At 39.3% G+C, this 19600-nt stretch overlaps 1 protein-coding gene across 7 annotated transcripts in view; it reads left to right on the forward strand.

Annotated features, from left to right (window-relative positions):
• The window catches only part of RYR2 (ryanodine receptor 2), an 827636-nt gene that overhangs the window by 489217 nt on the left and 318819 nt on the right, over positions 1 to 19600 (forward strand). For all 7 annotated transcript variants that reach the window (XM_059882653.1, XM_059882647.1, XM_059882648.1 and 4 more), the window contains one exon: positions 4617 to 4700. In XM_059882653.1, the coding sequence (XP_059738636.1) occupies positions 4617 to 4700 (84 nt within the window). The remainder of the gene's footprint in view (positions 1 to 4616; positions 4701 to 19600) is intronic.

A 19600-nucleotide genomic window follows, 5' to 3' on the forward strand; every position in this document is an offset into this window, starting at 1 on the left:
TGTTGAGGTCATTTAATGGACTGGAACCTGGTGGTCTGTAGTCGACCGATAAGAAAGTAGAGGGAAAGAAGATGATATTCCTTGGTTTACGCAGAAAGCCAATAAAGCCCCTGCACAGGGCTTGCTCTGTTCACGAAGGCCTCAGGTGCCCTCTCGATGGGGTGAAGGCACAGAGCGCCTTCTTGAGAGGGTCTTAGAAGCCCGGGCAGGAAAGTGAACTCAGAGAGCCTCTGCGCTCCAGGGGATCAGCCTGAAAAAGAGAGGGAGAGAGAGAGAAAGACAGACACGGGGGCCAGAGTTCTGATGGAGCAATGGTGTTTTAATCAACATGGTGTGGGCATATATACTGTTTTACAAGGTAGTTATTCTCAGCAAAGATAAAGATTAAAATTCCAGACTTAGAAAACATAGGCGATCCATATTAAAGAAAGAGAGAGTTGTAAACAATCACTTTTACAGTATCGTTCACAAGAAGGAAGAAGGTACTTATCACAGTATAGAAAAATTAATGAAGGAAATGCCTGAATTCCTCAGCGCCCTGGAGAGGTTTGCCTCTCCTCTTAATTCTTGTATTCAGGAATTAATCAGGAACTGAGAATTCCTGACAGATCCAAAACAGCACACAGGAAGCCTCCTGTTAAATGCTTCCTGACAATATATGGCCTCCCTGACCCTTGTTTAGGAGAAGGCAATGCACCCCACTCCAGTCCTCTTGCCTGGAAAATCCCATGGGCGGAGGAGCCTGGTAGGCTGCAATCCATGGGTTGCTAAGAGTCGGACAGGACTGAGTGACTTCACTTTCACTTTTCACTTTCATGCATTGGAGAAGGAAATGGCAACCCACTCCAGTGTTCTTGCCTGGAGAATCCCAGGGACGGGGGAGCCTGGTGGGCTGCCGTCTTTGGGGTCGCACTGAGTTGGACACGACTGAAGCGACTTAGCAGCAGCAGCAGATCCTTGTTTAAAAAGCATGGATATTTCCTTGAAACAATTTAACAAATGGGTAATCTCTTTCTGGTGGTGGTTCAGTAGCTCTGTGGTGTCAGACTCTTTGTGACCCCATGGACTGTAGCCTGCCAAGCTTCTCTGTCCATGAGATTTCCCAGGCAAGAATATTAGAGTGGGTTGCCATTTCCTTCTCCAGGAGATACTTCTGACCCAGGAATCAAACCCAGGTCTCCTGCATTGCAGGAAGATAATTGCATTGCAGGTGGTTTCTTTACTAACTGAGCTACCAGGGAAGCCCAATCTCTAAGTATTATATAATATTTTTAACTTGTGTATTTGAAGAGATTATAAACTGCAACAATAAAGCCCAAATCTAACAGAAAAGTGAAAAAGGAATATTTTCATAGAAGAAAGGAAGTACAGATATCCATAAAGCAGAGGAAAAAGGTACTCAAATGCAATTGTATTAAGAAAAATGCAAATTAAAACTATAAATGAGATCTCATTAGCATATTAATGGACAACTCTGCTGGAACAGGCATGGGAAATAGGCAGTGTCATCCTTTGCTTATGAGAATATAAATGATTACCAGCTTTAAAGACATTTGACAATATTTGTCAAACTCTAAAATGTATATCCCCTGTGACCCAGTAATTGCCTGTCTAGGAATTTATCCTACAGATGAAGGTTACATTTCAGTTCAGTTCAGTCACTCAGTTGTGTCTGACTCTTTGTGACCCCATTGACTGCAGCACGCCAGGTCTCCCTGTCCATCACCAACTCCTGGAGTTTACTCAGACTCATGTCTGTTGAGTTGGTGGTGCTGTCCAACCATCTCATCCTCTGTCGTCCCCTTCTGCTTTCAATCTTTCCCAGCATCAGGGTCTTTTCAAAAGAGTCAGTTCTTTGCATCAGGTGGCCAAAGTGTTGGAGTTTCAGCTTCAGCATCAGTCCTTCCAGTGAATATTCAGGACTGATTTCCTTTAGGATGGACTGGTTTGATCTCCTTCCAGTCCAAGGGACTCTCAAGAGTCTTCTCCAACACCACAGGTCAAGAGCATCAATTCTTTGGCACTCATTTTTCTTTATAGTCCAACTCTCACATTCATACATGACTACTGGAAAAATTGTAGCTTTGACTAGATGGACCTTTGTTGACAAAGTAATGTCTCTGCATTTAATATGCTGTCTAGGTTGGTCATAAGTTTTCTTCCAAGGAGCAAGCATCTTCTAATTTCATGGCTGCAGTCACCATCTGCAATAATTTTGGGAGACCAAAAAAATAAAGGCTGTAACTGTTTCGAATTGTTTCCCCATCTATTTGCCATTAAGTGATGGGACCAGATGCCACGATCTTAGTTTTCTGAATATTGAGTTTTAAGCCAACTTTTTCACTCTCCTCTTTCACTTTCATGAAGAGGCTCTTTAGTTCCTCACTTTCTGCCATAAGGGTGGTGTCACCTACCTATCTGAGGTTATTGATATTTCTCCTGGCAATCTTGATTCTAGCTTTTGCTTCATCCAGCGCAGCATTTCTCATGATGTAGTCTGCATATAAGTTAAATAAGCAAGGTAACAATATACAGCCTTGATGTACTCCTTTCCTGATTTGGAACCAGTCTGTTGTTCCCTGTCCAGTTCTGACTTGCTTCCTGACCTGCATATAGGTTTCTCAAGAGGCAGGCCAGGTGGTCTGGTATTCCCATCTCTTAAATAATTTTTCCACAGTTTGTTTGTGATCGACACAGTCAAAGGCTTTGGCATAGTCAATAAAGCAGAAATATATGTTTTTCTGGAACTTTCTTGCTTTTATGATGATCAAATGGATGTGGCCGTTTGATCTCTGGTTCCTCTGCCTTTTAAAAATCCATGTTGAACTTCTGGAAGTTCACAGTTCATGTACTGTTGAAGCCTGGCTTGGAGAATTTTGAGCATTACTTTACTAGCGTGTGAAATGAGTGCAATTGTCCAGTAGTTTGAGCATTCTTTGATATTGCCTTTCTTTGAGATTGGAATGAAAACTGACCTTTTCCAGTCCTGTGGCCACTGCTGAGTCTTCCAAATTTGTTGGCATATTGAGTGCAGCACTTTCACAGCATCATCTTTTAGGATTTGAAATAGCTCAACTGGAATTCTATCACCTCCACTAGCTTTGTTCGTAGTGATGCTTCCTAAGGCCCACTGGACTTCGCATTCCAGGATGGCTGGCTCTAGGTGAGTGATCACACCATCATGATTATCTGGGTTGTGAAGATCTTTTTTGTGCAGTTCTTCTGTGTATTCTTGCCACCTCTTAATATCTTCTGCTTCTGTTAGGTGCATACCATTTCTGTCCTTTATTGTGCCCATCTTTGCTTATTATTAGTGTTCCCCTGGTATCTCTAACTCTTTTGAAGAGATCTCTAGTCTTTCCTATACTATTGTTTCCCTCTATTTCTTTGCATTGATCACTGAGGAAGACTTTCTTCCTTGCTGTTCTTTGGAACTCTGCATTTCAAATGGATATGTCTTTCCTCTTTTCCTTTGCCTTTTGCTTCTCTCTTTTCACAGCTATTTGTAAGGCCTCCTCAGACAACCATTTTGCTTTTTTTGCATTTCTTTTTCTTGGGAATGTTCCCGATCTCTCCCTCCTGTGCACAAACCTCCTTCCATAGTTCTTCAGATACTCTGTCTATCAGATTTAATCCCTTGTATATATTTCTCACTTCCACTGTATAATTGTAAGGGATTTGATTTAGGTCATACCTGAATGGTCTAGTGGTTTTCCTTACTTTCTTCAGTTTGTCTGAATTTTCCAATAAGAAGTTCATGATCTGAGCCACAATCAGCTGCCGTTCTTATTTTTACTGACTGTATAGAGCTTTTCTATCTTTTGCTGCAAAGAATATAATCAATCTGATTTTGGTATTGACCATCTGGTGATGTCCATGTGTAGAGTCTTCTCTTGTGTTGTTGGAAGAGGTGTTTGCTATGACCAGTGCGTTCTCTTGGCAAACCTCTATTATCCTTTGCCCTGCTTCATTCTGTACTACATTCTGTAAGTTACAGTGCATATGTTCAATGTATGAGGTTATTCATTGCAGCACTGTTTGTAATAACAAAAATTATGAACAGAAAATTGGGTTAAACACTGTGACATATCCAGTGAATGAAACACTTCAGAACTGTTGAAAAATAAACCAGCTGTATATGAAGGATAGTGATCAAAGTCACATTGTGTATCAAAATTATATTGTGAAGTCAAGATAGAAAATTATGGAAAACTGTCTCTTACAGCTAACCATTGAGTAGAAGGAAAGCACCAACATGCACAAACATACACACACACAAATCTGCTTTAGAATATGCATAGATTCTAGCAGGACAGCCAATAATTAGTAGCAACCAGTTCTTTTAGGGAAAGGAACAGAAGTTGCAGAGACAGGATTGGAGAGAGACTTTTCAATATTTTCCTTTTTGTTTTTGAAACGTTCAATTTTCAAATGTCATACTCATTACTCAGTAGTAAATAATTTACAAGTAAGTAAGCTTTCCTTTTGCTTGAAAGCAAAAGACCTCTCTGCATATAAGGGGGACTGTTGTACCTCATTCCCAGCTGCTATTACATTGGATTATTGTGGACACAGGGAAGGGATTATTGCAACTTATGTTTGGTTTTGTTTTCCAGGACGTTGTTGGCTTTAGGATGTCATGTGGGTATATCAGATGAACACGCTGAAGAAAAAGTGAAAAAAATGAAGCTGCCAAAGAAGTAAGTTGAATGTCTGAGCAATGTTAGACGGTCCATGCTTTACTTTAGTGTGACTGCACCCACGGGACTCGCAATGGAATCCTAGATTCCTTGCTTACACATAAGCTGTAAAATTCAGATTCAGCATTGAAACATGCTGCATTAATGTAGGGGCTTCATCGAGTTTATGGTGGTGGGGTGAGAGTTTCCATCACAGTGCCCAAAGGGGAAACAGGCTCACAAAATATTTGATAGTATGTTATGAGTAGGTTATTTTCCTTGTGTGTGTGTGAGCACACGTGTCCACATCCTTATTGTATGTGGTTTCCCACTTTTCATCAGAAAATGTATCGTTTTATTCATTTTCACAAAGAAAGTCTATTTGAGGAGGAGTTATGAAGTCAGTGTTACCATGCCCACTTTAAGATGAGAAAACTGAGCCATGGGATGCTCTGGGAATTATTTTGCCTACTGTACTGCAGCCTCTGTGACCTTGTTTTAACTTCTTAAAACTTCAGCTTTCTTACCCCCTCACAGGTGGAATTAAATAAGTGCTTAATGAATTATAGCTGTTTCATTATGTTACTTTTTTGTTAAGTATTCAAACCACTCTTTTGGGGCCTGTGTCTCATAAATAGCATGCCTGGAAGTTTGCCAAGTTACTATCATGGAGATGAAAACAAAGTACCAAAGTACGCATGAGTGAATGAGTGCAAGTCGCTCAGTCGTGTCTGACTCTTTGCGACCCCATAGCCTATACAGTCCATGGACTTCTCCAGGCCAGAATACTGAAGTGGGTAGCCTTTCCCTTCTCCAGGGGATATTCCCAACCCAGGAATCGAACCCAGGTCTCCTGCAATGCAGGCGGGTTTTTTACCATCTGAGCCACATGGGAAAACCAAGGTACACGTAGCTATTCCATAATTTTCTTCCGTCACCCCAGATAAACATAAAGTATAAATAGTGTGCTTGCTATGCAAATGCAAATTCTAGCAGATCCTTTAGGCCAACAAACATTTTTACTCAGGTCCTCCATTTTAAGAAAGGTATTAAAAACACATTGTACAAAGTTGTATAAAGTGTACGACTAATTTTTGAGACCAAAACCATATACAGTAAGTCCTGCATATATAAACCTTCAAGTTACAAACGTTCAAAGATGCAGATGTGTATCTAGTTCCAGCAAGGAACCAGAACCTGTGCCATCAAATGTCAGGCATTAGTGAAATTGCAGCATGCTCTCCCCTCTGTCTCCTGTTGCTAACAATCCTTCAGCTCTACTGTCTCCTGCCCCCTCTCCCTCCTCCAGTCAGTAATTCTTCTTGCCTGTTCACTCGATGCCAGCCCCTGTATGCCCACTATTGGACTACTATACTTTTCAAGGTACTGTGCCTGCTTGATTGCTAAGTCGCTTCAGTTGTGTCCAACTCTTTATGACTCAATGAACCTCGACCTGCCGGGCTCCTCTGTCTATGGGGTTCTCCAGGCAACAATACTGGAGTGGGTTGCCATGCACTTCTCTAGGGGATCTTCCTGACCCAGGGATCAAACCTGTGTTTCATGTCTCCTGTATTGGTAGGCAGGTTCTTTACCACTAGCACCACCTAGGAAGCCCTCAAGGTACTGTACTGTAAGATTAAAAATCTTTTCTTTATTTTTTGTGTTTGTTTTTCATGTATTATTTGTGTGAAAATATTATTACAGTACCATATAGCGATTGTGTTAGATAGATACCTGGGCTAACTTTTTTGGACTTACAAACTCAGTCCTAATAGAACTCATTTGTATGTAGGGGGCCTATTGTATAAAAGGAAACAAACAGAAACACTGTAACTAAAGTATTCAATGAATCAAGTGACAAATGTAACAGATAGCATCTGTAGCAGAGCAGACCAAGTAGAAGAAAGAGTAAATGACCTGGAGGATAAGAATAAAGAAATAATGCAGTTACCAGAGGAGGGGGCACTTAAGATTAAAAGAATGATGAAGGCCTATAAAAACTATCATATTCTATCAGAAACACAAATATCTGAATAACTGGGTTTCAGGATAGGAGAGGGAGATGGAGACATGGAATTCATTTAAAGAAACTATATTTGTGATCATCTCAGGCTTAGGGAAAGACTTGGACATACAGGTCCATAAAGCTAAAAGAATGCCCTATTATCTCAATGTAAAAAGACCTTCTCCAAGATGCATGACAGTGAAACTGTCAAAAATCAATAAGAAATCATCCTACATAAAACTAGGGGGAAAAAAAGTGACCTACAAAGGGATCCCATTAAGCTATTAATTGATTTCTCAACAGAAACTCTATGGGGCAAGAGAGGATGGAATGACATGTTCAAAGTGTTGAGAAATAAAAATTGCCAGCCAAGAATACTTTATGCAACAAAGTTGCCTTACAGATATCAAGGAGATGTAAAGCCTTTCCCAGAGGAAAGCTGAGGGAGTTCACCACCAATAGACCTGCCTTGCAGGAAATGTTGAAAGGAATTCTTCAAGCTGAAATGAAAAGATGCTGATCAGCAACAAAACAACATACAAAAATACACACTACACTGGTGTTAGAGAAACAAAGACAGTCTGATGTAGAGAAGTATTAGGGTGGTGTATCAATCACGTCACTGTAGTACAAAAGTTAAAGGAAGAAAATAGTAAAAGAATTATGTGTGTTTAGTCTCAGTCTTGTATGACTCTTGTGACCGCATAGACTGTAGCCTGCCAGGCTTCTCTGTCCATGGGATTCTCCAGGCCAGAATACTGGAATGGGTTGCCAGGGTATCCTGACCCAGGGATCGAACCCAGGTCTCCTGCATTGCAGTCAGACTCTACCGACTGAGCTACAAGGAAAGCCTGTAAAAAGAATTATAGATACTATAAATATAAATTATTAATGAATGCAGGACATAAAAAGAAGTAAATTGTATCATCAGTAATGTAAAAGAGAGGAGAAAAAGTTGGATCCTTTATAGGTGAGTTGCTATTAGCCTAAAATGGACTATTTTATCTGTATGATATTTTATGTAATTTGCAAGGTTACCACAAAAGGAAAACCTAGGATGGATTCACAAAGACCAAGAAACAGAAAACAAAGCATACCAACGTGGAAAATAATTTATGGATGTTGACACAGACAGAAGGAAAAAGAAACAATGGAAATAAAAAGTAACCAGAGAGCAATTAATAGGATGGCGTTAGTATGCCTTTGCATGTCAATAATTACTCTAAATGTAAATGGATTAAATTCACCATTCAAAAAGTATAGAACAGTTGGATGGATTAAAAAAAAAAGACCTAACTATACACTGCCTACAGGAGATCCATTTCAGATTTAACAACACATGTAGATTCAAACTGTAGTTGGAATGATGTGCTTCGTTCCCTTTTTGAAAATAGGCAATCTGAGTGTTGGTTTTTTTCCCTGATAATACAGATCATCTCTCTAAAAATCTGTGAGGACTTTTATAGAATATGTGATTCATTGTAGTTCTGTTTTCCTTCTTCTCCCTCTTCCTCCTCACCCTCCTCTCTCAACAAACCAGCAGGCAACTGAATAGTACAGCACATTACTGTCTATTCTTAAGTTTGTAAATCTTGCCACATTGGTTATAAAATTAAACTCTTGACCCACTGCAGAGTTTGATGAGCAGAGTCCAATTGCTGAAGGAATAAAGTAAAACACAACTGAAAAGGAACACATTCCCAGATACTGTGGTTCACAATATCTATATCCCTGAGTAATTGAGAATTTTCTTAAATCTAAAAGTTTAAATGAAAGTGCAGTTCTTATCTGAGTACCAACGCCTGTTATTCACACTTTGTTAGCAATTATCTGCTGTTAAGTCAACCCCAAATGTAGTAGGTCAGAACCTGGTTGCTTTAGATATCACTGGGAAGTAAGAGATAGTGCTAAGTTATGAAAAAGTATATTAGAATTATTTGAGAAGTATTTAAGACTAGTGCTAAATTCCCTCCCTCCTGCACCACAGTCTCACTCTGATGATGTAAAACCACTATAGTGATGTGAAGTTGAAGTGTAACTGGTATCTCTCAGGCGTATTGGGGCAGATACAAGGTTAAAAATGATATTCTCGGTGTTCATGTATGTGTATACATTTTAAATGACTTTCAGAAATGAATGCTTAGATGGATCCAGAATATGCAGACCCATATTTATGTAGTGCATATAGACACAAGCCCACACACAAAATTCAGTGTCTATAAATATTTACCTAAATGAAAAAGTGTTACAAATGCAGCTGGATTTTCTTTCCAGAAGTATGAGGCACTGTGATTGTGAAGAAAGAAATATTTATATACTCTTTTTATTTGTAGTGAGTAAATTTCACAGACCACAAATTTTAAAATGTGCCAGCATGTAATGTTCTTCATTTGTTCTCATTGGACTTAATTTCCTATTTAAACCCAATGGGCCTTGCAGCCAGATTGCAGCTTGTTAGTGAAAACCTAGTCCTAGTCTGTTCAGTGCAAACTCAATTGAAATCACAGTTTTCTGTGTTTATTCTCACCTTTATGTTTTGATTTCAAAGGTCATCTTCTGAAAGCACTCTTTCTCTGTCTCCTTAAAATTGCAGCCTATTTAAAATTGTGCTTTCTCTCCTGTCCCCTTTTCTACTTGATTTTTTTCTGATAGTATTTAAATATCGTCTAACATACTATTATATTATGTTTGTTTTGCTTACTGCCTTAGTCTTCATCTAAACATAATTATCTATAAAAATAGATTGTTTATCCATGTTATTCAGTGATGTATCATTAGTTCCTAGAACAGGACCTGAAACATTTGAGTACAGGATAAATCTTTGTTGTTAAGTTCGAATTCAAAGCTTACCCTCTTACTCCCAGGGCTGTGTATCTTTGGGACACTCACCTGATGGGGAGGAAACATTGGGTCCTTGGGCATTCTCTTTTGAGTTTGCTGTCAGGAACTGAAAGACATCAAAGAAAACCAGAGCCAGACAGAAGTTAAAGGCATAAAGACAAATTTTATTCCAGAACTATTACAATAGGGGAAGAGAAACCTCAGTAGTCATACACTGGGTTGGCCAAAAAATTCAGGTTTTTCCGTGAGATATTATGGAAAAACTCAAATGAATTTTTGGCAAACCCAAAACAGCAAGGACAAGTGGGGATTTGTAGACAGGACCAGAGTTAGGGGTCAGTGGATGAAAAATTACTAAGAGGTAACATCAAGGAAAAGGGGGATTCTGGTAAAACAAAATTTGTAGGATTGTTGCTAATGGCAGATCAGAGTGATAGGATGTCAAAGGTGGCAGATGAGGAATGTGATCAGATATCATGAGTAGGGGATTTCCACCAAGCTGACCTAAGCAAGAGTCTTGCTAAAACTAGACTAAGCAAAACAAGATCAAATCCTACGATCAGAAGCCAGGTCAGAAAGAGGATTCAGAAGAGCTTGAGTCAGGTTTGGTCAAAGGAGATTCTTTATGAATTGTCTGCATTTACCTCTTCTGACATCTTACTGATTTTGAGTGGCCTTCGCCTGCAGCTGTTTGAAGCAGTATTTTGCTTTCCCAGCCGGAGATTAAAGTCAGGTCTCAGTGGTGAGAGCACTGAATTCTAGCCACCAGACCAGTGACCAATGTGACAGGGTCCCTGACCCATCGGCTTTGTTGTAATGAATCCCCACAAAGAGACAGAAAGTAGTGAAACCAAGTGTTTATTAGGAGAAAAAAGGTACATGTGAATATACTCACAGGACAGATTCAGAGAGTTGTGCCCTCTGGGTAGTTTGAATCACTTTTATGGAGCATTTCTTCTGGGTTTTCTCTAGACAGTCCTCTTGCTTTGCCTGGCTCTGGGTCCATCTGTAGTATTTCTCAGGATCCTCCTGTGTGTGTGTGCTCATCTCTTAGCCAAGATGGATTCTAGTGGGCAGGGTAACATCACTGACTATGGTGTGATAGCCCTTCCTTTTTGATCTGGAAGGAGCCCTTCTGTACATATATAGTCGGGAAGGTCTCCTTGACTTTGAGAATGAGGAAACTGTAGTCTCTTTATCTTTTATCTGGACAGGGCTCAGCACCTCTAAATATTCTCCTGCTGTTGTCCTCATCTTGAAGTATCTGTCCACAGGGGACGAACTCCAGCTACTCAGCTTGGGGTCCGTCTATCTCCTGCCTCATTTTGGGATGCATGTTTTCCTGACTGATCTTTGGACCGCACACTGGATCTTTCTTCCTCGTCTCTTTTGAGTCCTCCAGGTCCTTGCTGTGCTTTCACCTCCACTCAAGCCTCTTTTGGAGGTTGGAAACCTAGGAATACTGTCTTCGGCAACTTGAGGACTTTAGTCTCTTGGCAGAGGGAGGAGGGAAAGTTGCCTGGCAGCCTAGTCTTGGTTTGGTGCCAAATCTGTTCTCCTGAATCTGTGCTACACAAGGGTTTGGGTGTGGGAGATTCTGGAAACTGGCCATTCTCCTGGGTCTAATCTGGTAAGTAAGCCAGAAGCTCCCTTGACTGTGGGATCTATCTGGTCTCCATCTGGGCAAGCAGGTTGAGAACGCTGAATTCCTCTAATTCTCTCCTCCTCTAGGCTCTGAAACCTTCATCCAGCACATCAGGTTCTTGCTCTTTTAATATTCAAAAGTAGAGCTATTCATATCAGAAGGCCTTTCTCTAAATACTGTTGTCCTTTGTATGACTTTTCAAAGCTTATTCTAAAAACCTAAAAGCCAAGAATGGTTTTTTTGATCTTTCTTGAAATGATCCTCTCTTGGTTTGTTTCAAAGGGGATATGGAGTACAAAGAAGAACTTGGAGTAAAAAAGGGATTAAAGATGGTGGAGGCACAGGGCATGTCATATTACATGTTTATTTAAAAGCAAAATGGGGATTTCCCTGGTAATCCAAGGGCTAAGCTCTGAGCTCCCAATTCAGGGAGCCTGGGTTCAGTCCCTGGTCAGGGAAATAGATCCCACGGCAACTGAGACCCAGTGCAGCCAAGTCAGTTCAGTTCAGTTGCTCAGTCGTGTCTGACTCTTTGCGACCCCATGGACTGCAGCACACCAGACTTCCCTGTCCATCACCAACTCCAGGAGCTTGCTCAAACTCAGGTCCATACAGTTGGTGATGTCATCCAACCATCTCATCCTCTGTACTCCCCTTCTTCTCCTGTCTTCAGTGGTTCCCAGCATCAGGGTCTTTTCCAATAAGTCAGTTCTTTGCATCATGTGGCCAAGATATTGGAGCTTTGCTTCAGCATCAGTCCTTCCAATGAATATTCAGGGTTGATTTCCTTAAGGATTGACTGGTTTGATCTCCTTGCAGTCCAAGGACTCTCAAGAGTCTTCTCCAACACCACAGTTCAAAAGAATCAGTTCTTTAGCACACAGTCTTCTTTACGGTCCAGCTCTCACATCCATACATGACTACTGGAAAAACCACAGCTTTGACTAGATGGACCTTTGTAATGTCAAAGTAATGTCTCTGCTTTTTAATATGCTATTTAGGTTTGTCATAGCTTTTCTTCAAAGGATCAAGCTTCTTTTAATTTCATGGTTGCAGTCACCATCTGTATTGATTTTGGAGCCCAAGAAAATAAAGTCTGTCACTGTTTCCATTTAGTGACAACCAAATAAATAAATAAATTGTTTTAAAAAAATATATGTAAAGAGAAGAAGCGAAATAGTAGAAGAAACAGATCCTTTCTAATTTCTCAACTGAAATTCTTCTGTATTTGTTTTCTGGAGGTTTTTTTTTTTTTTTTTTAATATTTTCAGTCTCCTTTCTTTAAGAATGTCAGCCCAGCACCATTTTTAGTAGCTGTGCTTCTAGCAAAACTTGTTCTGAATATCTGTGGTATGCAGTCATCTGAGATTTTCCTATTTTTTCCAAGGTACTTGGAGGTCTGGTTTGGTTTTGAAATTTGCAGCTAACATCCACTGAACTTGGACATAATCTTTTCATGTTTACTGCGCATCTTTCACAATGTAATGACTTCCAAGCTTCATTTACTCTGATTCATACTAAACAAGTAAGCTTGAGAGGTGGGAGAGGCTGGAAAAACAGAAAAGCCTTATCCTTAGTGTTTTGGGTGTTCTGCCCTGTTTTTGTTGCACTACTTTAATTGGCCCTTGAGTGATATTATACTGAACATAATAAAAAAAAAAAAACTCATTAGGAATTCCTGCTTGGGGAAAAAATGTGGATCAGGTGGGAATGAAGCACAGAATTGAATTGCTGCTTCACATGACCATTCACCCCTGGGGCCAAGTGTTATCAGTTGTTTGTTTACATCTTTGATAATTCAATGCAAATGAAACTGGCAGTTAGTCAGTTCTCCCCCGCCACCCCAACCCTTCCCCCTCACCAGGCAAAGAAGTTTTTAAAAAGAAATTTTGCTGTAAGGAAACTGATGCTCAGAGTGTTTATGTGATTTGTTAATCTCACTAAAAAAAAAATTTATTATATATCACATCAAATAAAACTAACAGCTAGTAACTACAAAAGAACTCTGATACTTTGAAAATGACCATACTGAATGTATTTGTTTAGTACCATATATATTCCTCATAACCTAATTTTGCAAAAAGATTGATGGTATTGCATCTTAGAGTATGAAAGTAAAGGAAGTTAAAAACTACAGCTACTAGACAAATACATGACAGAAGAAAGAGATCTATTGACTGATTCTAGCAGAATTTTCCCTGAAAGCTTGAAAAGGTAGGATACATTACATAGATGTCTTTAATATGAGCTAAGTATGTTTTCAGTTCAGTTTAGTCACTCAGTGGTGTACGACTCTTTGCGACCCCATGAATCGCAGCACGCCAGGCCTCCCTGTCCATCACCAACTCCCGGAGTTCACTCAAACTTACGTCCATTGAGTCGGTGATGCCATCCAGCCATCTCATCCTCTGTCGTCCCCTTCTCTTCCTGCCCCCAATCCCTCCAAGTATCAGGGTCTTTTCCAATGAGTCAACTCTTCGATGAGGTGGCCAAAGTATTAGAGTTTCAGCTTTAGCATCAGTCCTTCCAATGAACACCCAGGACTGATCTCCTTTAGGATGGACTGGTTGGATCTCCTTGCAGTCCAAGGGACTCTCAAGAGTCTTCTCCAACACCACAGTTCAAAAGCATCAATTCTTCAATGCTCAGCTTTCTTCACAGTTCAACTCTCACATCCATACATGACCACTGGAAAAACCATAGCCTTGACTAGACGAACCTTTGTTGGCAAATAATGTCTCTGCTTTTTAATATGCTGTCTAGGTTGGTCATAACTTTCCTTCCAAGGAGTAAGCGTCTTTTAATTTCATGGCTGCAGTCGCCATCTGCAGTGATTTTGGAGCCCCCCAAAATAAAGTCTGACACTGTTTCCACTGTTTCCCCATCTAATTCCCATGAAGTGATGGGACCAGATGCCATGATCTGAAGTTTTCTGAATGTTGAGCTTTAAGCCAACTGTTTCACTCTCCACTTTCACTTTCAACAACAGGCTTTTTAGTTCCTCTTCACTTTCTCTCATAAGAGTGGTGACATCCGTATATCTGAGATTATTGATATTTCTCCCAGCAATCTTGATTCCAGCTTGTGCTTCATCCAGCCCAGCGTTTCTCATGATGTACTCTGCATGTAAGTTAAATAAGCAGGCTGACAATATACAGCCTTGACATACTCCTTTTCCTATTTGGAACCAGTCTGTTGTTCCATGTCCAGTTCTAACTGTTGCTTCCTGACCTGCTTATAGGTTTCTCAAGAGGCAGGTCAGGTAGTCTGATATTCCCATCTCTTTCAGAATTTGTCACAGTTTATTGTGATCCACACAGTCAAAGGCTTTGGCATAGTCAATAAAGCAGAAATAGATGTTTTTCTGGAACTCTCTTGCTTTTTCGATGATCCAGAGGATGTTGGCAATTTGATCTCTGGGTCCTCTGCTTTTTCTAAAACCAGCTTGAACATCTGGAAGTTCACGGTTCACATATTGCTGAAGCCTGGCTTGGAGAATTTTGAGCATTACTTTACTAGCATGTGAGATGAGTACAATTGTGTGGGAATTTGAGCATTCTTTGGCATTGCCTTTCTTTGGGATTGGAATGAAAACCGACCTTTTCCAGTCCTGTGGCCACTACTGAGTCTTCCAAATTTGTGGGCATATTGAGTTCAGCACTTTCACAGCATCATCTTTTAGGATTTGAAATAGCTCAACTGGGATTACATCACCTCCACTAGCTTTGTTCGTAGTGATGCTTTCTAGGCCCACTTGACTTCACATTCCAGGATGTCTGGTTCTAGGTCAGTGATCACACCATCGTGATTATCTTGGTCGTGAAGATCTTTTTTTGTACAGTTCTTCCGTGTATTCTTGCCACCTCTTCTTAATATCTTCTGCTTCTGTTAGGTCCCTACCATTTCTGTCCTTTATCAAGCCCATCTTTGCATGAAATGTTCCCTTTGTATCTCTAAGTTTCTTGAAGAGATCTCTAGTCTTTCCCATTCTATTGTTTCCCTCTATTTCTTTGGTTTGATCACTGAGAAAGGCTTTCTTATCTCTTCTTACCATCCTTTGGAACTCTACATTCAGGTGCTTATATCTTTCTTTTTCTCCTTTGCTTTTTGCTTCTCTTCTTTTCACAGCTATTTGTAAGGTCTCCTCAGACAGCCATTTTGCCTTTTTGTATTTCTTTTTCTTGGGGACGGTCTTGATCCCTGTCTCCTGTACAGTGTTACGAACTTTCGTCCATAGTTCCATCAGGCACTCTGTCTATCAGATACAGTCCCTTAAATCTATTTGTCACTTCTACTGTATAATCATAAGGGATTTGATTTAGGTCATACCTGAATGATCTAGTGGTTTTCCAAGTTTATTCAATTTAAGTCTGAATTTGGCAATAAGAATTTCATGATCTGAGCCACAGTCAGCTCCTGGTCTTGTTTTTGCTGACTGTATAGAGCTTCTCCATCTTTGGCTGCAGAGAATATAATCATTTTGATTTAGGTGTTGACCGTCTGGTGATGTCCATGTGTAGAGTCTTCTCTTTTGTTGTTGGAAGAGGGTGTTTACTATGACCAGTGCGTTCTCTTGGCAAAACTCTTTTAGCCTTTGCCCTGCTTCATTCTGTACTCTAAGGCCAAATTTGCCTGTTACTCCAGGTGTTTCTTGACTTTCCTGCTTTTGTGTTACAGTCTCCTATGATGAAAAGCACATCTTTTTGGGGTGTTAGTTCTAAAAGGTCTTGTAGGTCTTCATAGAACCATTCAACTTCAGCTTCTTCAGGGTTACTGGTGGGGCATAGGCTTGGATTACTGTGATATTGAATGGTTTGCCTTGGAAATGAACAGAGATCATTATTAGTGTAATTATTAATGACATGCCTTTTCCCTAGTATTTGGGCTACAAAATTCCATTTCCCAAGAATTGTAGCCATTGTTCCTTTATTTCTTTTGAATTTCTGGAAATCAATCTGAAACTTTACTTGGCATCATTTAACTTCCAAGATTCACTTCGATTGCATTTTATTCAAAAGCTTCATTCTTTGTCCTTTTCTAATCGCAAAAAGAAAATAGTTTTTATTAGTAGTTGGGTGATCTTTATGTACCTAATTAGATTGTATTAATAAGATGAAATGGACATGATTTGCTAAAGTACACTTATGTACTTTTAAAAATCTCATTTTCGTATAGTGATTTTGATTCTTACTTTGTCATGTCCTATGAATGATTTTGTAAGTCATTATTGGTGCTACTAATAAAAGCATTCATGATGTCACCATTTTTAACATACTGAGGTTGAAGTCTTAATTTCAAAGATATTTGTATTTATTTTTTACTGTAAAAGATGAAGTACAACAGTGTGGAAATAAGGTTCAGGTGAAATGGGTATTAGTAACTTTAATTTGAATGGGATTATTTGCCTTTTAAAAGAACTACTTGAAACTTTAAATTCTTTCTTACACAAGACTATGAAGGAAAGCTGGTACAATGAATTATAGTCTACATCTAAAAATGAATGTGAACTAATTATTGGGTCATTTCAAATCAATAGATGCAAATGAATCTCCATAGGCTTTCATTGTGATTTCAAATTATAGCAACTCTAATAGATATTGTATATAGTGAGAGGAAAATTTAGAAAGTAAAGAGAAATGCTTATTCCAAAATTATGGCATGTACATATGGCATATGTCATTCTACTCTACAGACATACAATAGTATGTGTCGTTACTATAGACTAGTAGAATTTATCTGTAAGTTTTTACGGAAAATACCCTTCAAAAATTCCTCTCCCTTTGACATTGCTGACAAGTCTACTACTGGAATTGATTACAAGAGGAGTATCTTTCCTCTTTTTAGAAAACATATATCACTCAGTAAGGTGGCATAGGCTGTAATCAATTCTTCACAGAGTACCTTCAAAACTTGACATGGCTGTTACAGCTAGGAGGGATCAGGACCATGGGAAAATTAGAGAAGAAAGAATTATGTGCTGGGTGATATTGGGGAAATTCAGGAGAAAGGGGTGAGCAACAGAAGTGGAAAGGGGTTGAGTACAAAAGACCAAGTTCTTTATCATTGCCCCCAACTCTTCTTCCAGCAAATAATGTTAAACTTGGAAATTAGATGATGGTGGGCTTGATCACCTCTTGGTACATTTGAAATGTATTGAGTACTTTCTTGAAGAAAATGTTTTCCAAGCATTTGAGTATAGACTGTGCTTACAGTTGACAGATTTGTCCTTTTAAACATACAGATTCTATAAAAGGCAGTGATTTGTATGAGTGATTAAAAAGTCCCACGTGGGTTCTTTATAGAAAAATATAATGTATTGTTAATTACCCAAACATGCAGAGTTCTGATTTAAAACAACAAAATTTCATGTCAATAAATTAAACTGTGGATGTAAATGAAGTGACATAGGTAATAATTAGCCACAATTTTTGCAATTGCCAGACCAATCTGATCTACTTAAACAAAACAAAATGTTCTTTAAGAGTTCTGGCTATACATAAATCTTTTCTACAATGCAAGATGTCTTACAATGAAGTAGAAGTTATTTAAGGTACAGTCAACTTTATTCAACTTTAAACTATTTATTTCTGTCATACACAGATTCAATCAGCAGATTTTTATTGAATATCTACCACATATCAGGCACTATCTTAGGTTTTGTCCCTGATATTAAGGAGCTCACCTTTTAATTTGGCTAGCCATAAGCCAGAATAATTAGAAGAATAAAGATTATTTATAGTTTTATGTTAGACTATTTTTTCATGTTTTGGGCTTTTTTTTTTTTAACTTAGCATAATCATCTGGCAAATTTTCTTTACTTTGTTTGCACCAAAGGAGAATCTTTGAGATGAAGATGCGTATCTTTTTATATTCATTTTGTACATAAAGTGAGTCCTTTTGAAAACTGTAGATTGAAAGGCTGTTCTCTGCCAGGCACTCTTCTAAGTATAATATAATTAGAAAAATGCATCAGAAGCAGATCCTGACCCCAAGGCATAGTTGATGGTAAGGGACAAAACAGTGACAGAGAATGAAAGAGAACCAGCTGTACAGTAGGCTTTGTGCCAATCTCTCTAATAGGTGAGGCAGATGTCTCTCTGTGTGTTTGCGTGTGTGTGTATGTGTAGTGTAGCAGTCATATTGCCCTAATATACGTGTGTGCAAAATTTTATGTTTTCTTTCTTTTTTAAATTTTATTTGTTTATTTATTTTTGGCTGCATGGGCTCAAGGGCACATGGACTTCAGTAGTTGGGGCTCGCAGACTTTGAAGCATAGGCTCAGTAGCTGTGGCAAACGGGCTTAGTTGCCCAGCAATGTGTATGGTCCTCCCAGAACAGGGATGGAACCTGTATCTTGCATTGGCAGGAGGATTCTTAATCACTGGACCATGAGGGAAGTCTGAAAATGTTTATATTTTCAATTTTCTATTTCTCCCCCAAATTAAAAAGTATACTTGTCTTGATACCTTTGTGTATGGTCCTCCCAGAACAGGGATGGAACCTGTATCTTGCATTGGCAGGCAGATTCTTAATCACTGGACCACCATGAGGGAAGTCTGAAAATATTTTATATTTTCCAGTTTCTATTTCTCCCCCAAAATTAAAAATTATACTTGTCTTGATACCTTTCTTCTCTAGCTCAAAGTGTAGAAATAGCCTCTGGTAAGCATTCCCTAAAATCCAGGCCTTAATCATATTTTAGATGATTACATGCCTGGTATTTTCTAGTCTTTGTCTTATCTAGAGGCTTCCTAAAATTATGTAACTTGGAATGGCAATAGAAAAATAATGTATGAATGTGTTAGAATTCCCCTGTAGAATAATGGACAGCTTGTGTCTGAAAGGATACACAGATTTCTGAAATAAATATTACATGAATATAAGATATGAATGTTGAAACCTGAGGACTTAATAGAAAGAGAAATTCATTAAATAATTTAATTACTGATACTTTGATTTATGCTATACCAAAGCATCAACTGTTTGGGATGTTCTCCTCAAATTTGAGAGAGAGGTATTGCTTCATTTCTGTTTTAGTGATGTAAAAATGAAAACATAAAGATCACGTGGTTTTTCCACCTCATGAGTTTTTAGTTTAAGTGAAACGGGTCCACGCTTGCTGACCAGGCACATCACCACGGGTCACCACTGTGGGCTGTGCTGTGCTGTGCTTAGTCACTCAGTCATGTCCCACTCTTTGCAAGCCCATGAACTATAGCCCTCCAGGTTCCACTGTTCATGGGGATTCTTCAGGCAAGAATACTGGAGTGGGTTGCCATGCCCTCCTCCAGGGGATCATGCCAACACAGGGATCGAACCCAGGTCTCCCACATTGCAGGTGGATTCTTTACCATCTGAGCCACCAGGGAAGCCTAGGAATACTGGAGTGGGTAGCCTATCCCTTCTCCAGGGGATCTTCCCAACCCAGGA

The sequence above is a fragment of the Bos taurus genome, chromosome 28, assembly GCF_002263795.3.
Source record: "Bos taurus isolate L1 Dominette 01449 registration number 42190680 breed Hereford chromosome 28, ARS-UCD2.0, whole genome shotgun sequence".
In the NCBI taxonomy this organism is placed as follows: domain Eukaryota; kingdom Metazoa; phylum Chordata; class Mammalia; order Artiodactyla; family Bovidae; genus Bos; species Bos taurus.